Genomic DNA, 20,437 nt, shown 5'->3' with positions numbered 1-20,437 from the left:
GCACCCACTACTACCAGCGTGCATGATCAACCACACATTGTATGGGGCTTCCGCTTGCTCACGTATGTGACAGCAAGGCATACTTGGTCAACAACCACACAGGTTACACTGACGGTGGCGGTATAAAAAAAACAACTTTAACACTCTTACTAATAATGCGCCACACTGTGAACCCACACCAAAGAAGAATGACAAACACATTTCGGGAGAACATCTGCACCGTAACACAACATAAACACAACAGGACAAATACCCAGAATCCCATGCAGCCCTAACTCTTCCGGGCTACATTATACACCCCCGCTACCAAACCCCGCCCACCTCAACCGACGCACAGGGGGGGGGGGGGGGGGGGTTGATGTGTGAGGGAGCAGGGTTGGGGTGGGGGCGGGGTTTGGTGGTAGAAGGGGTGTATAATGTAGCCCGGAAGAGTCAGGGCTGCATGGTATTCTGGGTATTTGTTCTGTTGTGTTTATGTTGTGTTAAGGTGCAGATGTTCTCCCGAAATGTGTTTGTCATTCTTGTTTGGTTTTGGTTCAAAATGTGGCGCATTATTAGTAAGAGTGTTAAAGTTGTTTTATATGGTCACTGTCAGTGTAACCTGTGTGGCTGTTGACCAAGTATGCCTTGCTGTCACGTACTTGTGCAAGCAGAAGACGCATACCGCATAACAAGGGGTTGGGCTGACACGCTGTTAATACAGATTGTAGAGGGCGCCAAATGCTGCACCATCATGGCACACCCTCATTATAACTGTATGGGTGAAAATCGGAGAATATTAATCCCGGGAGTTTCCTGCGAGAGGCATTGAAATCCGGAAGTCTCCCGGGAAAATCCGGGGGTCGGTAAGTAAGCTGCCGAGCCGCATCAGAGTGATCAAAGAGCCGCTTGCGGCTCTGGAGCCGCGGGTTGCCGACCCCTGGTCTGGGATCACAAGAATTTCTGCACACTGCTAAAGGAATAAACTAAGGAAGCCACACCGATGAATGAAACATAAAACATGTAGGATCTTGATAGTCCTATCTTTATTATTGGATATGTACAAACTGTGTGACTAAATGAAAACATCAGCAGTCTTGTAATGTACTCTAAATTATACAGCATAACCATCCACCATAATAAACACAAGCAGCATAGAAATGTTACTAGGCGCAGCGGTATTAGTGTGTCTATTTGCATGTTCCTACTGTGCCTATGAGGGTTCGTTTTCATATGAACATGATGCATGAAGATGATATCAGGCAGAATGTCCTGTTATTTACTTACAACAATATTGCATACAAATGTGTAAAAACAACTAGTGTGTGTAGAGTTAAAGCACTCTGATTGCTGTTACACTGTAACAAAACTGACCTAAGCACCTTTAGCATTGTTTGCACTTACGGTAGGTTGAGGACATAGGTAGGACTTTTTATTTTTTTAACAATCCATGTTAGAAGGCTTCGCTAGTGTGCTCCTCTGTGATCTGCTCCGATGGCTTCAGAAACATTACTAAATCCTTGTTCTCTGTAAACAGGTCAAAAACAAAATTGGGATTAAATGTATTTTCCTTCAAAATAAATGACAATGAAACAACTCTCACACAAAACATTATATTGACCTAATGAGAGTCCAATTAAGCATATTTTTGATTAACTTTTGAGAGAACAGACATTTAAACAAATCATTCTGAAGTCCCGGGTTTTAATGGCATATGATTACTATCCTTTCCATTTATAACTGAACAATCTCACTCCACATCTTTCTAGTAAAAAATTAACCAAAACAAAGCAGGCTTTGCTACACATTATAACACTAGAAGTGCTGCTGACTGTCTGTAGGCTACAGATGTGGGAGCTGTGCGTATAATCATTCAGGTATTTCTACACAGTGGCACCTCGGGATACTTACAGCTTTTGCAGGAAAGGAGTAGTGTTATGCTTCAGATTGCGCGCAAAAATTCAATTTTCGAGCCTTCCTGCTGTAAAGATCTAACCAAAATACTCGGTCATACACGCTAGCATTAGCTTATAGCTAGAAACGACATAAGTTTGTTTTCCAAACATGGGCACAAAGAAAGTGAGTGCAAAGGACATTGCTAAGAAGACTTAAACAAAGAATCAAAAACATGACCACGCGTGCAGCGGACTTGGCAAAGCAGCTATTGTTGTTTAAAGCTCTATCGTTGGCCAAATTTATATTGCGTACATTTCGGACTATAAGCTGCTACTTTTTTCCTACAGTTTGAACCCTTCCGCTTAAAACGGGGCGGCTAATTGTTTTGTGTTTAATAGTTTTCTTTAAACCCAAGCAGACGACTGAAATTGTGTATTATTGTTTGTGCTATGGCGCCATCCTTTGGACAAGTTTGCTCACTGCAGGTGCTGCATGTTCAAAATGTACTTCCTGTTTTGCCTTAAATCCATCCATACCGTTTCTGCTCAATGGATTCTTTAATCATCAATCCAAGCAACGCTTGTAAGTTTTGTAATATAACTAAAACAATTCATACTTACTAAACCGTCCCATGTGTGATGTCTGTAGGAGTGTTTTCATGCATATTTTTATGTGCTATCGTAATGTAATCAGGCTAGCGTCGTTAGCTAATATGCTAACATGTTTACCAGTGTCTGTGTTGGTATTAACTTACAATGGCATTCTTTTCATAGTTTCAGTTTCACAAATTCCTCAGTAAATTTACAAAAACGTCACCGTGGACTTATTGACAATAGAGCTGCTCTGCAAGTGGTGCTTTGAAAAAAGACTCGCCAAAGGTGGCAATACCTCTAACTTAAGTAAACATTTAAAGGACAAGACTTCAGACCTGCACAAAGAGTTTAATAAGCGACAGGTAATGTAGTTAACCAGCTCCCCTGCTGTGCAAATATACTGTAGATACGTAGATGCGCACACAGCTGGTCTGCCCGTTGCCACTTAATAGCGCAGTCAAAACCGCCCACGTAGCGTAAACTAATGTAAGTGAAATTACTCAATTTCGTAACAAATTCCTTCAATTTGTGTTTTATCTTTAACAATGTGTGTTTTACCTGCTACATGTCTTATCTGTGTAGTTTTAGGCATAGTATTGTTGTTGGTATTTGTTTTAAAGCACAGACCAAGAGTGGCAACCGTTAAGTCATGAAGCATTTAATACAATGTCAAAAAAGCTTTCTATTAATTTCTCACAAAATCCTAGATTATGGCAGGCTACATGATATATATAAAATTGTAAATTGTTCCTTGAGTGCAATAAGAAACATTTTTATTTTGAAAAGTATCAGTATACATATTGGTATCGGGACAATAGTTTGTGCAACTCCAATTCAAGCTTTAAAGGGGAAATGCACTTTTTATTTTTCTGCCTATCTGTTAAGACTTGGTCCTGGGGTTTAGTTTTTCTAGAAGGCGACGGAAAGTTGGCTCGGGCGAGACGGGAATGTGAGAACATATTTATTTAATTTTACCACAAAAAAAAAGTACAAACAAAAGCGCGCACAGTGGCGGAGAAACAACTTGGCTATGAAAACAAATACTTGCACAAAGGCAGAAACTATGAACAACAACAAAAAACACTAACTGTGGCATTAATAAGCAAAACTTACATGGCATGGACAAAAGGAGCAGCGTGAACGATGGACATGAAAAAAGTGTCAGAAATGTGCAGAGCATAAATGTGGGATGTCACCAGAAAGACAAACTGAAAACAATGAACTTAAATACTACAGACATGATTAACGAAAACAGGTGCGTGACTCAAAACGTGAAACAGGTGCGTGACGTGACAGGTGAAAACTAATGGGTTGCTATGGTGACAAACAAGAGTGCACAATGAGTCCAAACGTGGAACAGGTGAAACTAATGGGTAATAATTGAAACAAGACAAGGGAGTGAAAAGCCAGAAACTAAAAAGTCCAATAACTAAACAAAACATGACTAAAACAAAACATGATTACACAGACATGACACTATCATTCACATTCCATGCTATGCTGTGATTCTCAAACTGTGGTACGTGTACCATTAGTGGTACGGGACCTCCATCTAGTGGTACGCCACTTGATTAAAGAACAATGTTTTATTTTCCTATACTCAAACACAGGGTTACAGATCAAACTGTGTGTAATGTGACACTGACCAAAAATATTGAATATACTTGCTAAATAATGAATACTTAGGCCTACTAAGCTACTGTATTTTAAAAGTAGCAGCTTATATTCCGGAAATTACGTTATGTAACATACAGTTGTACTCAGCCTGGTATAAGATGCGCTTTTATGATGATGAGCAGTTCCGAGAATAACAAAAGTCAAGATGAAAATGTTGTGAATGTTTACCTAATGTGACGGCTACCACTCTTGCTGATGTGAACAACACTCCACCAAGCAGAAAAAGCCCATGAATATTCATCCATGTTTCCACTAACGTCAGGACCCAATTAACGACAGTGACCCATTTGAAGCTGTTATCGGTTATTAGGTCGGAATAATACTCACTTCAGAAGCTGTTCCAATTCCCGCTTTATCTTGGTGACCACAGGTGGGCCTTGGTACGCTAAAGCTGTATAAATCTGAACCAGTGATGCGCCAGCACGGATTTTTTCCATTGCATCCCGTCCACTGGCCACGCCGCCAATTCCAATAATTGCTATTTTACCTAGAAGAACACGACAAACACACATCTGTTTGATGCATCTACAGAGCAGAAATAAAGGGTCTACCTTTGGTGAGGCTGTACATTTCTCGGACTGCATTTGTGGAGATGTCCTTCAGAGGCTGCCCACTAAGTCCACCAGCCTCACCCTTATGAGGATTGTGTTGCGTCTCAGGCCGGGACACAGTAGTGTTGGACACCATTAAGCCATCCACTCCAAGCTGGAAACACAAAACACACAAGTGTGTGAGGGGAGGGAGTGACAAACATGCCTCTCTCTAACTTTTATGGACCTCTAATACTAATAATAAATACCGGCCCCCTAAAAAAGGAGAGATGGAAAAATGTTGGCCTCTTCCATTAAGGTTTGTCTTCTGCTCGCTCCGTTGAACAAAGAACACTGCTGTGTACTTTCTAAAACCAACCTGCTCAAGTAGCGCTGAGGTCACAGTGGGTGGGATAGGATAGGTCTTTATTGTCATTGCACAAGTACAACAAAACTATGTTTTCAGCACAAACCCGTTCAAGATTAGACAAACAAACAGTGTACAGGGTTACAGAACAGGAACGCTGATGGGTCGCCAAAGGCGCCCCGTAAAAGATGAGAAAAAGGTAAAACGCTGGGGAAGAAGATGAGTAAAAAAAATACAATCCAGACTGGGCTCCTAAGGGGGCCTAGTGTGGAGTGGGGAAAAAACCTCCATGCCATGCACACATAAACATGTTACATATAATCACGACAACTCGCAACAGAGGGGCGGGGAGTTGGGGTCCTGGAGGTCGACTGCTGCTATGAAGCGCCGTCCATCACCCCGAGGGGAATCAAGCGGGTGGAAGGACAATGTAATTTTACTCCAACTTTGGTTAGCCTGGAACAAGCAACTTAAATGTAGAGTGGAAATTCAATTTACAAACTTAGATGGTTCTAGAGCAGGGTTCGTAAATCGAAAAGTGTGTATAGTGAAGCAAGTTTCTCAAACAATGTAAATATGAATAATGGGTTCCAGCATAGACAAAAGTCCATTTTCAGTTAAGGTTATATAAAGTGCTATACAGTACTGTATATCAAACAAACATAACAAGAAGCTACAGTATCTCTATATCAACAAGCTAAAACAACAACAGCGGTAAGCTGAACTGACACACAGAAGTCTCATTGGTGCCCTCACAAACATTTCATATCACGGTTATTGTGACCAAAATGTTCATGATTATTATCACAGTATTGTTGAATATGCTCAAAAAACAATTTCAGTCAATACCGATATGTAACACAATATAATTGATAGGAGATAGCTGTCATTAAATCTTCAATAAATGCATGGGCTGCGAATAGTCTGGATCTCAATCCATTTGAAATTGTGTGGTGGAAATTAAATAAATTGTCCATGGCAAGACTCCAACCTGCAAAACTGATCTGACAACAGCAATAAAAGTAAGTTGGAGCAAGATTGATGAGGTGAATTGTTTGTCACTCATGCCTCAGAAACTGCAAGCTATTATAAAAACCAGAAGTGGTGCAGCAAAGTACTAGTGGTGTTAATTTCATCATTCTTTCCCTCAGAATTCAGTGATTTCATTTTTTCGCCCTGCTTGATCAAAAAAATTAACTATTACTGACAAATACAATTTATTTTCTCGATGTATTTTAGTGTGTGTTAAAGGGGCTGTTTGCAACATTTACACAATGTCTAGAGCAGTGGTTCTTAACCTTATTGGAGGTACCGAACCCCACCAGTTTCATATGCGCATTCACCGAACCCTTCTTTAGTGAAAAATAAAATGATGTTTTTTTTTTCTAGTGAAAATAAATAAATAAAATGTTTTCAAATTCAAGACAAAGTTGTATGTTTTTGGTAACACTTTAGTATGGGGAATATATTCTAAGTAACAAAGACTTAATTTAGAGTTTTTTGGACACTAGGGGAACATATTCTAAGTAACAAAGACTTAATTTAGAGTTATTTGGTTAGGGTTAGGGTTAGAGGGTTAGGGCCAGGGTTAGAGGGTTAGGGTTATAATAAGGCCATGCCGAATAAGGCATTAATAAGTACTTAATAATGACTAGTTAAGAGCCAATATGTTACTAATTTGCATGTTAATAACAGGCATGTGATTTTACCACAATGAAAAAGACTGAAAAAATTTCCAAGAGTCTGGGGGACGAAGGCCCCCAGCCAGGTCCAGGTGCCCTGGTGGGGGGGACAAGGGGGGGCGACGCCCCCCGAAGCTCCTGGTTTTTCACCAATTTAACATGCTAAAATTAACAAAGACAGCACCATTTGAAGAAAATATTTTAGTGTTTAAAGACATGAAAACATCATTAATAGAACATACATAACCCAATTATCCTAATGAATCATTGTATATGGTTCAGTCCCAACAGTATTTAGTCACTAATATTTACATCTTGTGTTCATTTCACATCCACAGGTGTCACATTGATCAGTGTTATTATCACTAATAACAATTCACAGTTCTAATGTATATGCCTAATTGCCTACAAGTTTAGTTATAAATATAACAAAATACCAAATGTAAACATTTCATTATTTTCGCCAAAATAGGATATACATTTATGAAAATAATTAAACATGTTTAGTATTGTTTACTCATTTGAAAATAGGAAATAATAATGTGAGGACACTGACATATTGCATGAAAGAAGTGTGAAAATATTTACCTTCAAGATTGTTACACCACTGACAATATTGTTTCAAGAGACTACATACGAACTTAATATTACAAAATAGTATTACGGTATATGCAAATTTATTTCAAATAAATTGTTAACTGGAATCAATAATGCGACTCTTTGAATTTCTGTAATTTCATAATATATTTTCACGTGGCTTTTTATTTATAGAAAAACCTGTTTATATTTTGCAACGCAATAATTGGTTAATATTTAAAACAAACATGCGTATTTCGCAAGCAAATATTTTTTAGCTTACCTCATTATTAACAACCCTGTCTGCAACTGAAGTGGGTTGTTTGGGTGGATCTTTCCTCTCGATGTCTACGGCAGTTGTCGATGTAAACAAAGGATGAAGTCCGTAAGGTTTGCTCAATTTCAGTTGACATCCAAAAGTACCAGCTAGTGAAAAGTTTGTTTTCCTTGCTTCAAGTTGTTTCATATGTTTTTGGCGTTTCGCATGTACTTTCAAAGCCTTGAAACCTCGTGATCCATAGTCAATATTATCATGACACCACGTGCACAAAACCTTTCCGGGACGATCGATTTTCCGAATAAAATCACCGAACAAAGTTGTAACTTCCTTCTTCCCAACAGTATCAGTGATTTCCCTTTCCATCCAGTCCTATCGAAACTTATTTTTGACATGTTTATCAATTTATTTTACTCGTAAAGCGTCCTTTCTCTCGAGAACCGACATCGTTTACATATGGAAAATGGCGGTAATAACCAATATGAATGATGACGTTATTAACGTCATCATTCATAACAGATGTCTTGATTGGTCGATATGTTCCTTGTGACCAATCAACTACGGCGTAATATAAACTCGTCTCGAATCTTGATTTAGGGTCGGAAAAAAAACCGGAAAAACGGGAGATAATTTTATTTTTTCCCCCGAGATTAAAAAGGACGGAATTCCGACTTTAGATGGAAAAATCACATGCCTGCAATAAGCAACTAATTAATGGTGAATATGTTCCCCATACTAAAGTGTTACGATGTTTTATTACTGGTGCACAAACTGAACCGTGCATGAACATCACCTTGTTCAAAGAACAAAACCAACACAGTGCATAAACTCACAACAAATTACACACCTGCAAATCAGTGTGACTTCTGTTGTTGCCGTATCCTTAATACGCCGATAGGGAGAAGTTTTTATTTACTCGATGAGTCGGGTGTGTCTTGACCTCCGCCGAACCCCTGAGCCCGACTCACTGAACCCCTAGGGTTCGATCGAACCCAGGTTAAGAACCACTGGTCTAGAGGGCGCTAACTTTCCAAGGTATTTTACACAGTACATCCCATCCTCTTCCGGCTTCTCGGACGTAATGATGTAACTACGAACCTCCGTACGTAACACATGCTCGCCCATTAGCTTTGGATGTTGTTAGCTAATAACTGCAATTTAGATAGTTCATGTTAGCTGTCATTAAATGTATATTCTATCATAACAACAACACGACTGCAAATTGTTTGTTGCGTCTTGTTGGACTGCTTTTGTGTGTGTGCGCACACTCTGTAGTACGTGTTGACACAACAGAGTGAGTGACTGCCAAAAAAATGTACTACACAAACTTGGTCATTGTGAAAAATATAGACCGTTTTTAACACAAATGTGTTCTGTTAAACCACTAATGGTAACATAATCTAGCCAATGGTGTTCTTGTTATGTTTGCTTTAAAAAAATTAAATGTCAGCAAGTTGCAAACAGCACCTCTAAAGCTAGAAAGTTGATTTTTGAAATGACTATAGTTTTGTGTCATGTCTGTTATCAACAAAATTAAACAACTGAAAGAACATTCTCTGAGACTTGCGATTCCATCATTTTTGCCCCAAAGTAAAATCTTTTAATAAGTTTCATTAAAATAATTAAATTAAATAAGACACAAGTTATACTTCCTGGGAAAAAAAACATTAAATATTGTTCTGGCTATTTCAGAATCAAATTATTTTCATTAGAGTATTTGACAATGTTTATCTTATTCCGTTTATCATTGTACTGTTTATTCTTACATCCCTCCTACAAGCAAATTAAGCACAAAATTAATGTTTTGTTTACATTAATGTTCTCAAAATTTCCGTTCAAATGACCCAAATTGCAAGTGAATTCCCATGATTTACCATTAATTCATACGAACTGTGTACACTTAAAAAAGTTTACCTACTAAAGTTAGCTATCCTATTAATTATAGCTCGGTGCTATTAAAAGTGGTGGCCTGAGGGCAAAATCTGTTTCACTTCCTTTGAAACGTTTGCTGCCCTGTATTTTGCCTTAAAAACCAGGAGTGAGTTCTGGGTCAGTTTTCATTGGGCTGTGGTTGAGATTTTAGAGTATGGGATTAAAATCAATTTTTTTACCTCAGTCACAACATCAGCAATGTCCTTTTTGTCCTGGGTGGTGAGGTCAGGAGCAATCTTGACCAGGACAGGAGGCTTGTGTTCTCCCTGCAGGCCATCCCGCTCCTTCAACACCTACAATTACATGACAACGGGTGTTACTTCAGTGGTACTTCCGATGATTGCCCAATTATGTCTGGGCTTTTGTCTCGGTTATTGTACCGCAAAAAGAGCCAAAACAAAGAATCCCAGGCAACTCCGGGACTTTAAAGAATGGATAGTGGGGTTTTTTTAAGAGACATATTCCAGCCAGAGAATACTTTAATCATTTTTATTATGTGTGTTGTTTATTTATTCATTAAAATCAATGTCTGTCTCCTTTCTTCCTCCTATTAAACACCGAGCGCTCAGAACTAATTGGAAGTTTTGTGTATTTCTGAGCGTTTCTTGAATTGGCTTTGACGTAATATACCGATCTGCTTTTATAAAATTGAGTAGGGCTGCAAAATATTCCACCATGGGGCCAAACAATGATGCAAGTACCATCCAGAATAGGAATGTAACATTAAACGATATTAATAATAACCGCGGTAAATTCCCCAACGGTTAATATTACCATTTTAAATTAAAATTGTTGAAAAAAAGTGAATAAACACTGCAATTTGACAAAAAAATCAAAGACTGACTTGCCTCGCCTGCTAGTTTAAATGCTAACATGAAAACAAGAGTCATTAGGTCTTTCCCCATTAATAAAGGACATACCCAAATATAAACGTATATAAACACATTACTGTCTGAGCAACTAAGATATTCAATTGTGCACATTGAACCTACAAGCTGTGCTCTCTTAAAACAGAGTGATTCTTTTATACTCAGATTTCAATGTGTGTATAAGTACTTTTTGAGCACATTCAACAATTCCCCAATTATAAAGATAAGAATAATAAGGATAATTTGTATAGTTCAGAACAATTCTCATATTGCACAGGTATGTTTGCCGGCAGTAAGTCGGACACGTTTCCAGTGAGGGTTGGACTCCGCCAAAGCTGCCCTTTGTCACCCATTATGTTCATAACTTTTATGGACAGAATTTCTAGGCGCAGTCAAGGCGTTGAGGGGATCTGGTTTGGTGGCTGCAGGATTAGGTCTCTGCTTATTGCAGATGATGTGGTCCTGATGGCTTCATCGGCCAGGATCTTCAGCTCTCACTGGATCGTTTCGCAGCCGAGTGTGAAGCGACTGGGATGAGAATCAGCACCTCCAAGTCCGAGTCCATGGTTCTCGCCCGGAAAAGGGTGGAGTGCCATCTCAGGGTTGGGGAGGAGATCTTGCCCCAAGTGGAGGAGTTCAAGTACCTCGGAGTCTTGTTCACGAGTGAGGGAAGAGTGGATCGTGACATCGACAGGCGGATCGGTGCGGCGTCTTCAGTAATGCGGACGCTGTATCGATCCGTTGTGGTGAAGAAGGAGCTGAGCCGGAAGGCAAAGCTCTCAATTTACTGGTCGATCTACGTTCCCATCCTCACCTATGGTCATGAGCTTTGGGTTATGACCAAAAGGACAAGATCACGGGTACAAGCGGCCGAAATGAGTTTCCTCCGCCGGGTGGCGGGGCTCTCCCTTAGAGATAGGGTGAGAAGCTCTGCCATCCGGGGGGAGCTCAAAGTAAAGCCGCTGCTCCTCCACATCGAGAGGAGCCAGATGAGGTGGTTCGGGCATCTGGTCAGGATGCCACCCGAACGCCTCCCTAGGGAGGTGTTTAGGGCACGTCCGACCGGTAGGAGGCCGCGGGGAAGACCCAGGACACGTTGGGAAGACTATGTCTCCCGGCTAGCCTGGGAACGCCTCGGGGTCCCACAGGAAGAGCTGGACGAAGTGGCTGGGGAGAGGAAAGTCTGGGCTTCCCTGCTTAGGCTGCTGCCCCCGCGACCCGACCTCGGATAAGCGGAAGAAGATAGATGGATGGATGGATGGATGGATGGATGTTTGGAGTACACGGAACGTAGTGCGCGGAGGTCTGCGCATACTCAAAGCGGATGTCCGCCGCACTCGGGTCACACAAAACACTGCTCGGCGTGTATTTTTCACATCGGTTTGCATTTTGCCACCAAAATTTACCATAGAATCAAAATCAGGTCAGTTTATAAATGAAATGTTTTCCACGACTCAGCTCGGAGACAATTTACGACAGTGGATGTGCCTTTTTGAACGAGCGGCAACATTTAGTACTCGCCGAGAATACTCCTCTTCCTCGTCTCTTGTGGCATTTAATGGCTGTATATACCACCGACCGTCTCTTTAGTTCAATGCTTTGCAAAACGAGCAGATAGAGCAGCTCCACTTCCTCGTCATCAGTGTAGGGTGCAATGACAGCCAAATGTAAACAACACGCAGGGATAGTGGGAAATGCAGTGTTTCGTGGAGCAAAGTATGAAGGTAGCTTCTATTAAAGTACCAGTAGAGTGGAAAAACAAGTTGACTTTATAGGCTTCATTTTGTTTCATTGTATCAATTCAACCATATCCAATTGTATTTACAATCCGCAAAGTATGTGAAAACACTGTTTAAACATCACAAAATGCCACAAATTGAATCAGCCATTTTGAATATTCCGCTCAGAATACTTTCGGCTATTTCCGGAGATTGACATCACTGGAGTAACGCGTCTGCACTCTGACCATGTTATCAGGTCATTCATACTGGAAATACGCAAAAATTAGAGAGATGTCCCGTCTATCATTCACAATCCCCATATAAGACACGAACACACGGTTTTCTTTTTTATGTACCGTATTTTCCGCACTATAAAGGTGCACCTAAAAACCTCAAATTTTCTCAAAAGCTGACAGTGCGCCTCATAATCCGGTGCGCCTTATATATGGACCAATATTGAGCAACAACATACCTAAACTTCATTTTCATAAAGTTTAGGTCTCGCAACTACGGTAAACATCCGCCAACTTCTTTTTCCCCCGTAGAAAAAGAAGCCCTTCTTCTTCTACGGTAAGCAGCCGCCAACTTTATTTTCCCCCGTAGAAGAAGAAGTTCTTCTTCTATGGTAAGCAGCTGCCGACTTCATTTTCCCCCGTAGAAGAAGAAGTGCTTCTAACCCAAAAATGGCTCCTATTAAGAGACACGCTTACGACGCAGAGTTTAAACTTAAGACAATCAGTCACACAGTAGAACACGGGAATAGAGCAGCAGCGAGAGAATTTAACATAAACGAATCAATGGTGCGGAAGTGGAGGAAGCAACAAGATGACCTGCGGCAAGTAAAGAAGACTAAACAGTTTCCGAGGGAACAAAGCGAGATGGCTACAGTTGGAGGACAAACTCGAACGGTGGGTTGTTGAACAGAGCAGCAATACTCGCCCAACTGTTTAATTCGGACACTGAAGAAGAAAAATTTGAGGGATTCGTGGATGAGGAATAACTTCATAAAGTGAGCTTTACATTTTTATTTTGTGTGTTGTGTTGTGTGACATTAACGTTTGAGCAACGTTGAGTTATTGATATTGTTATTGCTCTGCACTATTTCGAGTGTTACTATATTGTGATTGCACTAACGTTTGATTTACCGTAACAGTATCACTGTTTTTTTACGTGTTCATTGAATCGAGGAAAAGTTCCCCTCCACTATGTGATATGAATGTTGCACTACATGTTATACTTTGCTGTTGTTAAAAGATAAATGAAATACTACGTCACTGACTTTACCTCGGGGGAAATAATAAAACAGCTGTTTATTCATTATGGGAGTGAACGGAGTTGTCAGAACGCTGGTTTGTAATCTATTAATAAAGTTTGACTGACCTATCTGACTGTTTTGTTGACATTCCCTTTAGCGCAGCTCCATATAATGGATGCATAACTTAACCCCAGCCTTTACTGTAGCGTCTATTCTGTGCGCTTTATAATCCGGTGTGCGCCTTATATATGAACAAAGTTTTGAAATATGCCATTCATTGAAGGTGCGCCTTATAATCCGGTGCGCCTTATAGTGCGGAAAATACGGTATTCTAAGTCGTAAATAAACAAATACATAAAAAGACCGCTAACAATGCAGTCAATGTGGGCTCTCTATTTCGCCCACAAAATCCTCTAAATAACCATCCAAAACCCGCCAACAATACTCTTTATTTATACATATCGTGACCTGAATATCAATCAAATATTAGCGATGTTGTTATTATAAGCGCTAAAGCAGACAAACTATTTATTAGCGGCGCAATGATACAAACAGCTAAGTAGCCCTCTGTTGCTTTTACTGTGAGCTGGCAGCGATGTCCTGCTGCTCCCGCATCATCGCGTCTTGGCTCGTCAAAATTATTCTACATTACAAATCATGCCTCTTGTCAGAATAATTGCATCTAAGTTATCACAAAACTTTGTGGTTCCATGAGTTCCCGGCGAGCAGACAAAAGCTGTCTTTGATCTTACCAAGAAAAAGGCTTGTAAAACTCCACTGTGTAGGACGGGAAGCGACATGAAGGTGTCGGTTTCTTTGATCTATTGTAATCCACAGGAAGATCTTGTCTTGACCCGAGATCTACAAAGCGGAGAGGAAGCAGGACCTGACGCAAGCTTCAGGCATCTTTTTTTTTAACTGTTTTGTGACCGAGGGTAATGGCTGTTTACGACCCCCTCTCCCCTTAGAAACAGCTGTTGCCATGTAATCAGGGAAAGTCCAAATAAAAGAGGAGGCGTGTGATCCTTTTGTCAGAGCGTGGGACGACACTGTACAAGGGTACAGGTCCACGCGCTCTCCTCATTGAGCTAAATTGAATCATGTCTCTGTTTAATTCCTTGCTTCTTGTCTGTTTAACAGATGTCATCGGTGTTTGAACCTGACACCTCTCATCTGGATAATAGGAGGATTTAGAAGTTGTTCATCTGTGACATTCAATTCATACACAGAGATGGAGACAAACACACACAACCGAAGACAGTGTCTGCAGGGAGACTTTTCCTTGTTAACCCTTTGTGCGCATCGTGATTAATTGTTCATCTAAACAGGAAGATATGGACATCCTATTAGTCGTCATTGAAGGAAGAGAAGACATTGTACAGTAAGCTATGGATTTATTATATTTGTAGTTTGTATTTCTTGTTTGGCACTTAGCAATACTGCTACATGATGCTGTAGTGTTTCTCTAAAGCTGGATTTGTTAATCAGAGTTTCTAAAACTTGTAGATCATCCTCCCTATATTCAGGCTCAAAAATATAAGGTTATTAATCGTTATTGTCTTTCACAAAGTCTGCATGATTTGCATTGTTTTTGGTGGGGAAGGGATCTGCGGTTCCTACCTCTACATCACGCAATCATGCGACTGGCTTGCTCATTATCTCTCAAAATGGCTCGGGAATCTCTGTGAGATTGATACAATTTTGATCATATCTATTTAGCCGCAAACTTTGGAAGTTTTGTGGTGTCAGATGATAATACCTTCAATATCGAAGCCCCTTGTTTTTCAACTCTACTGGTACTTTAAATAGGATTGTGATATGAATTTATACAAAAATGTGCTGCATCTAGTCAGTTCATTGTGAATAAACATACCGTACGCAGGAGCTGGCTGAGCTCTGCTTTGCCTTGTAAGTTGCGAAGACCTGGCGTATTGGGACTGCTGACATTTACCACCAGGTAGTCAGCCAGCGGGCCCAGCACTCTCACCCCTTCCGAATAATCTGCCTTTGCATCCTGGGACAGCTTGTTCTTTCCCAGGTTGATGCCCAGGGGAAGGCCAGCTATAAGCACACACAGAAGAGACAGAACAACACAACCAGACTGCGTCATCAGATACAACTAGGACACAGACTGTTAACGAGGTCAAAGTTGATTTACTGTGAAATTCAAAGTTTCTCCGACAAAAGAAACGGAACAAGTAAGCAAACCTTTTGTTTGCTCCTGCTGAGCGGCCTCACGCACCTTTAGCCTCTTCTGTGCTTCGAGCAGACCACAGCTGTTGAAGCCATATCTAGAGAGGAGAACACATTAATTAATTATACAACATACATACTACACAACTCTAACTACTATCAATACAAACCTACAATAATAATTAGGTAGCTAATTGGCTCCGAGACGATGGAAAACAAGTCTTTTTTCTTTTAAATGTACAGTACATGGCGAGTCTTGACATAGACCTTAAAACATGACTTGCATTAACAACCTAGCAATGGTTGATTCTCAAACTGGTGGGTCACGACTAATAGACCTGTTTTTGCCTGACAAAAAAAATAAATACAAAAAACCCTTGCGCTTTAATTAGTAAAGACATTTTTATGTGTCACAGTAGGTGGCGACAACGCTGTGGAGCTATTTGAAACCTGCTTTCAAAGAAGACGACCAACAAAGTTTGTTATTCAAGTTAATTGAGCATTAAATATATCAATATGAAATATGGTTTGTTCTACAGTGGGGACAAACAAAAACAAAAACCTCAAAGTGTCCAGCGAAGTATTGGCAAAGTGAACACATGAAACAGTCATGTGACCACATGCTGAACAAGAAAGTCACAGAAATAAGCCTCTATCAGTTCCACAGCTGTCAACCGTCTCCTTTTTACCAGTGCTACAGTAATTACTAGGGATGGCATGATAGAAAAAAAAAAAAAAATTACCGGTATATATATATATACATATATATATATATATATACACATAAAAAAGTGTGTATGTTTTGGATCATGTTTTTTCTGTGTGTTACTAATAGGGATGTAACGGTATGAACATTTCATATCACGGTATCGTGACCAAAATTATCACGATTAATATTATTACCGTGGTATTGTTGAATGTGCTCAAACAGTACTAATTATCGTTTACAACTTCTTCAAATGACATGAAACTACGTGGAAATCACAAAAATTATAATTTATCTATAAACCTAAGGCTTGGGTCAGGTTGATTAGACAAAAAAGTACTACGCAAATTAATGCATAAGAAGGGACGAAAAATAGATTTACATACAAGTATGTTGTGCTAAAATGAATAAACTAAATTAATGACTTTTTTTAAACTAAACATTAAATAAAATTAAAGCACAAATGAAAATGCAGCTTCGCCACTTCAGTCATAATTTTGGTGCTTAAGAAATATTATCACTTTAGCTTGAGACTTCTTCTGTTTGATATTGTGGTGGAAAACGGAGTATCGCTGTTTGGCAGCCCTCAAGGGTGCGCTCTAGCTCGGCCCAACAATGGGCCCTATGGTTAAGAAACACTACGCTTTTTGGTTTTCTAGGGTATTAAAAAAAAACAATTTACTCCAAACTGAACATTGCGTCACAAAACCATAATACAATCCAAACGGTGGATTTTGTGAACTGATACACTAGCATACTTGACATCCTTTTGCATCATTTCCCCATTTGAGATATTTGTGATGAAAAAGCTGCGACCTAAGGCGGTTACTAAGATACCAGTATTAAAACAGGCAGTCAGAGGAAAAGTGTAATTTATTTATTTCAATATTTCGGATTGCACTTTTTGTTTTACTTAAGAGTTGAACTGGAGTTGTTTGGATTTTTTTTTAAAGATGTTTCACATCTCATCCAGTTGCTCTTATTCGACTCTTGAGATATTTAATGTAGTAAAACACCTTTACTGACACATTTTCTTCAAATAATTTGCAGTTTGTGGATAAAAACATATTGCTACTGAAATGCTCATCGAACTTGTTTTTTTTTTCTGGCACTTTGTGTTATTTTGCGCAGCTTCAAATTCAAACTCCACCGACTTTCCAGAGCTGCACTTCTTTCAGAAGTTTGAGTTGAAAATGTCGACAATTGGGCTCGCCGCTTGTCATTAAATGATGACAGTGGGTCCCCCAGCCAAGCAAGTTGGGAACTGCTGTTTATAGCACTGTAATATTCCTGCAAAGCATGTTAGCCTTATCACTATGTGGAAGATATACAGCCATGTGCATTGAAATTAAACCGGATAAGCACATTAAATTGTTTGAATGCTAGAAAAAGAAACGAATATTTAAATCAAAATATTCAAATCCGCTCACAAAGCTGAGAGCTTATTTGCAGTTGAATGCAAATGCAAATACATTTGTTTGAGTAACGAATCAAAGCAAAACAAAGCTCCTAGACTCAACTGGAGTAGGAGGGATTATCCATGAGCCTTGTGTAAAAAAAAAAACATTATCATCTTTAGTGGGTTTCAATTATTTTAATGCTAATTTAACCTAATGTGACTTGTTGGCGTTAGGCTTTTGGGAAAAGCCCAGCAAAATGGAAACGCTCAAATGAACCCTGCTGTGGTTATATGGGAACAGTACAGAGAGCATTAAAGAGGAACATTATCACCAGACCTATGTAAGCGTCAATATATACCTTGATGTTGCAGAAAAAAGACCATATATTTTTTAACCGATTTCCGAACTCTAAATGGGTGAATTTTGGCGAATTAAACGGCTTTCTATTATTCGCTCTCGGAGCGATGACGTCACAGCGTGACGTCACATCGGGAAGCAATCCGCCATTTTCTCACTTTCGTCGGTGTGTTGTCGGAGGGTGAAACAACACGAACAGGGACGGATTGAAGTTGCACCAGTGGCCCAGAGATGCGAAAGTGGCGAGAAATTGGACGAAATTTGTTCAAAATACGAGGCTGTGGGTAAAGCCGACGAAATGGTCAGTCGTTTGTTCCGCACACTTTACCGACGAAAGCTATGCTACGACAGAGATGGCAAGAATGTGTGGGTATCCTGCGACACTCAAAGCAGATGCTGACATCAACTCCAAAACTAGACCGATCAGCTTTCAGGAAAAGAGAGCGGATGAGGGTATGTCTACAGAATATATTAATTGATGAAAACTTTATTCATTACTCGCGGTTTTACGTAAATTATTATACATAAACTGTGTTTACCAATAATTTAGCTTAAAAACTTATTTTTTTCAATCATTCGAGTACATTCGGGTAGTCTTGTGTAATGCAGTATTTTGTGTCTATTTAGGTATGGTTAACCTGAGTGCTGAAATCGTGGAAAAATATATGTTCTTAGCGCGCCTGAAATGGGCTGTCTGCACTCTCAAAGTGCATGTTGTTGCCAAATGTATTTCATATGCTATAAACCTAGTTCATAGTTGTTAGTTTCCTTTAATGCCAAACAAACACATACCAATCGTTGGTTAGAAGGCGATCGCCGAATTCGTCCTCGCTTTCTCCCGTGTCGCTGGCTGTCGTGTCGTTTTCGTCGGTTTCGCTTGCATACGGTTCAAACCGATATGGCTCAATAGCTTCAGTTTCTTCTTTAATTTCGTTTTCGCTACCTGCCTCCACACTACAACCATCCGTTTCAATACATGCGTAATCTGTTGAACCGCTTAAGCCGCTGAAATCCGAGTCTGAATCCAAGCTAATGTCGCTATACCTTGCTGTTCTATCCGCCATGTTTGTTTGTATTGGCATCACTGTGTGACGTCACAGGAAAATGGACGGGTGTATATAACGATGGTTAAAATCAGGCACTTTGAAGCTTTTTTAGGGATATTGCGTGATGGGTAAAATTTTGAAAAAAACTTGCCACTGGGAACTGATTTTTAATGGTTTTAACCCTTCTGAAATTGTGATAATGTTCCCCTTTAAGGCAAATCACTTAAAATGTTATGTCATACCTTGTAGTCAGATATGATTTCTATACATGAAAATACTGTGATGATGTGGTTTAAGGACTTAAAACATTGGTAAGTACTTTGTCAGGATTGAAATGTTTTTTGCAAGTTAATATCCGGAAAGTATTCACAGCGCTTTACTTTTTCCACTTGTTATGTTACAGCCTTATTCCAAAATGTAATACAATATTCCACAGACAATACCTCATAATGACAATGTGAAAAGTTTTTTTTTTTTTTTTTAAATGTCTGCAAATGTATTAAAAACAAAAAAATAAAACAAATCACGTGTACATACAGTAAGTATTCACAGCATTTGCTCAATACTTTGCTGATGCACCTTTGACAGCAATTACAACCATTGCTGCATTCATCTTTCTCTCTAGCCCAGACCTGGGCAAATTAAGGCCCGGGGGCCACATTAGGCTTTTCAATCTGGCCCGCCGCACATTCCCAAATAATTCTTCTAGATCTTTAAGATGGAAACTGTAGCTGCCATTATGATGTGCAGTGATGTCTAATTCCGTAGGTCTTGAACTATACAAAGTATTTCAATGTTTGGAATCTGCGGTTTTGCATGATTAGTTACGATGGTCATCTAAGTCACAGCAGCTCAGACGAGGCACCAAGCAGTGTGGGTGGGGAGTGTTTCCACAGAGTGTTTCTAGAGCGACCAGCCTGAAATGCGGGTGTCAGTTACAGATGTGGAAGGAGATTTTTACAACAAAGTTCTAAAGCTTAGTGATAGATCAGCTATATCAGATTGTAGGTGGGGTTTTTTTAACCTTCGCGTTCATATTTCGCTGTGTTTGCTAGATTTTTGTTGCGTTTTACTTGATTGTAAAATATGTCGATGGAGAGGGGGTGTGTCAATATTCAGTGTTTTATCGATGATAGTTAATAGTGTAAATCCCACATTCTTTATTTTCATGTATATTTTGGGTGTCTCATTCAGTAAAAAAATTTAAAATTCTATTCCGTTTTTAAGGCGGTCTGTCATAACGTTTTAGCTTTCAATCAGACATTATTGTGAGTTTTGTATTAGTGTTCCTAAAAATAGATATACAGGCCCCCAGACACATTTTTTTCTCCAAATTTGGCCACCGAATCAAAAGAATTGCCCAGGCCTGCTCTAGCCTGAC

The 20,437-nt window shown here is 39.7% G+C and overlaps 1 protein-coding gene across 5 annotated transcripts in view; it reads right to left on the bottom strand.

The window, feature by feature from the left end:
* Positions 1-1,124: 1,124 nt before the first annotated feature.
* dhodh (dihydroorotate dehydrogenase) overlaps positions 1,125-20,437 on the bottom strand; it is a 63,923-nt gene continuing 44,610 nt past the window's right edge. For all 5 annotated transcript variants that reach the window (XM_061974787.2, XM_061974789.2, XM_061974788.1 and 2 more), the window contains 6 exons: positions 15,563-15,645; positions 15,228-15,415; positions 9,689-9,802; positions 4,697-4,850; positions 4,473-4,632; positions 1,125-1,506 (listed from right to left, as the gene is read on the bottom strand). In XM_061974787.2, the coding sequence (XP_061830771.1) occupies positions 1,446-1,506; positions 4,473-4,632; positions 4,697-4,850; positions 9,689-9,802; positions 15,228-15,415; positions 15,563-15,645 (760 nt within the window). In that variant the 3' untranslated portion in view covers positions 1,125-1,445. The remainder of the gene's footprint in view (positions 1,507-4,472; positions 4,633-4,696; positions 4,851-9,688; positions 9,803-15,227; positions 15,416-15,562; positions 15,646-20,437) is intronic.

This window comes from Nerophis lumbriciformis, linkage group LG15 (genome assembly GCF_033978685.3).
Source record: "Nerophis lumbriciformis linkage group LG15, RoL_Nlum_v2.1, whole genome shotgun sequence".
Classification (NCBI taxonomy): Eukaryota; Metazoa; Chordata; class Actinopteri; order Syngnathiformes; family Syngnathidae; genus Nerophis; species Nerophis lumbriciformis.
The sequence above is the reverse complement of the archived record's forward strand: the minus strand, read 5'-3'. Positions and strand labels throughout refer to the sequence as shown.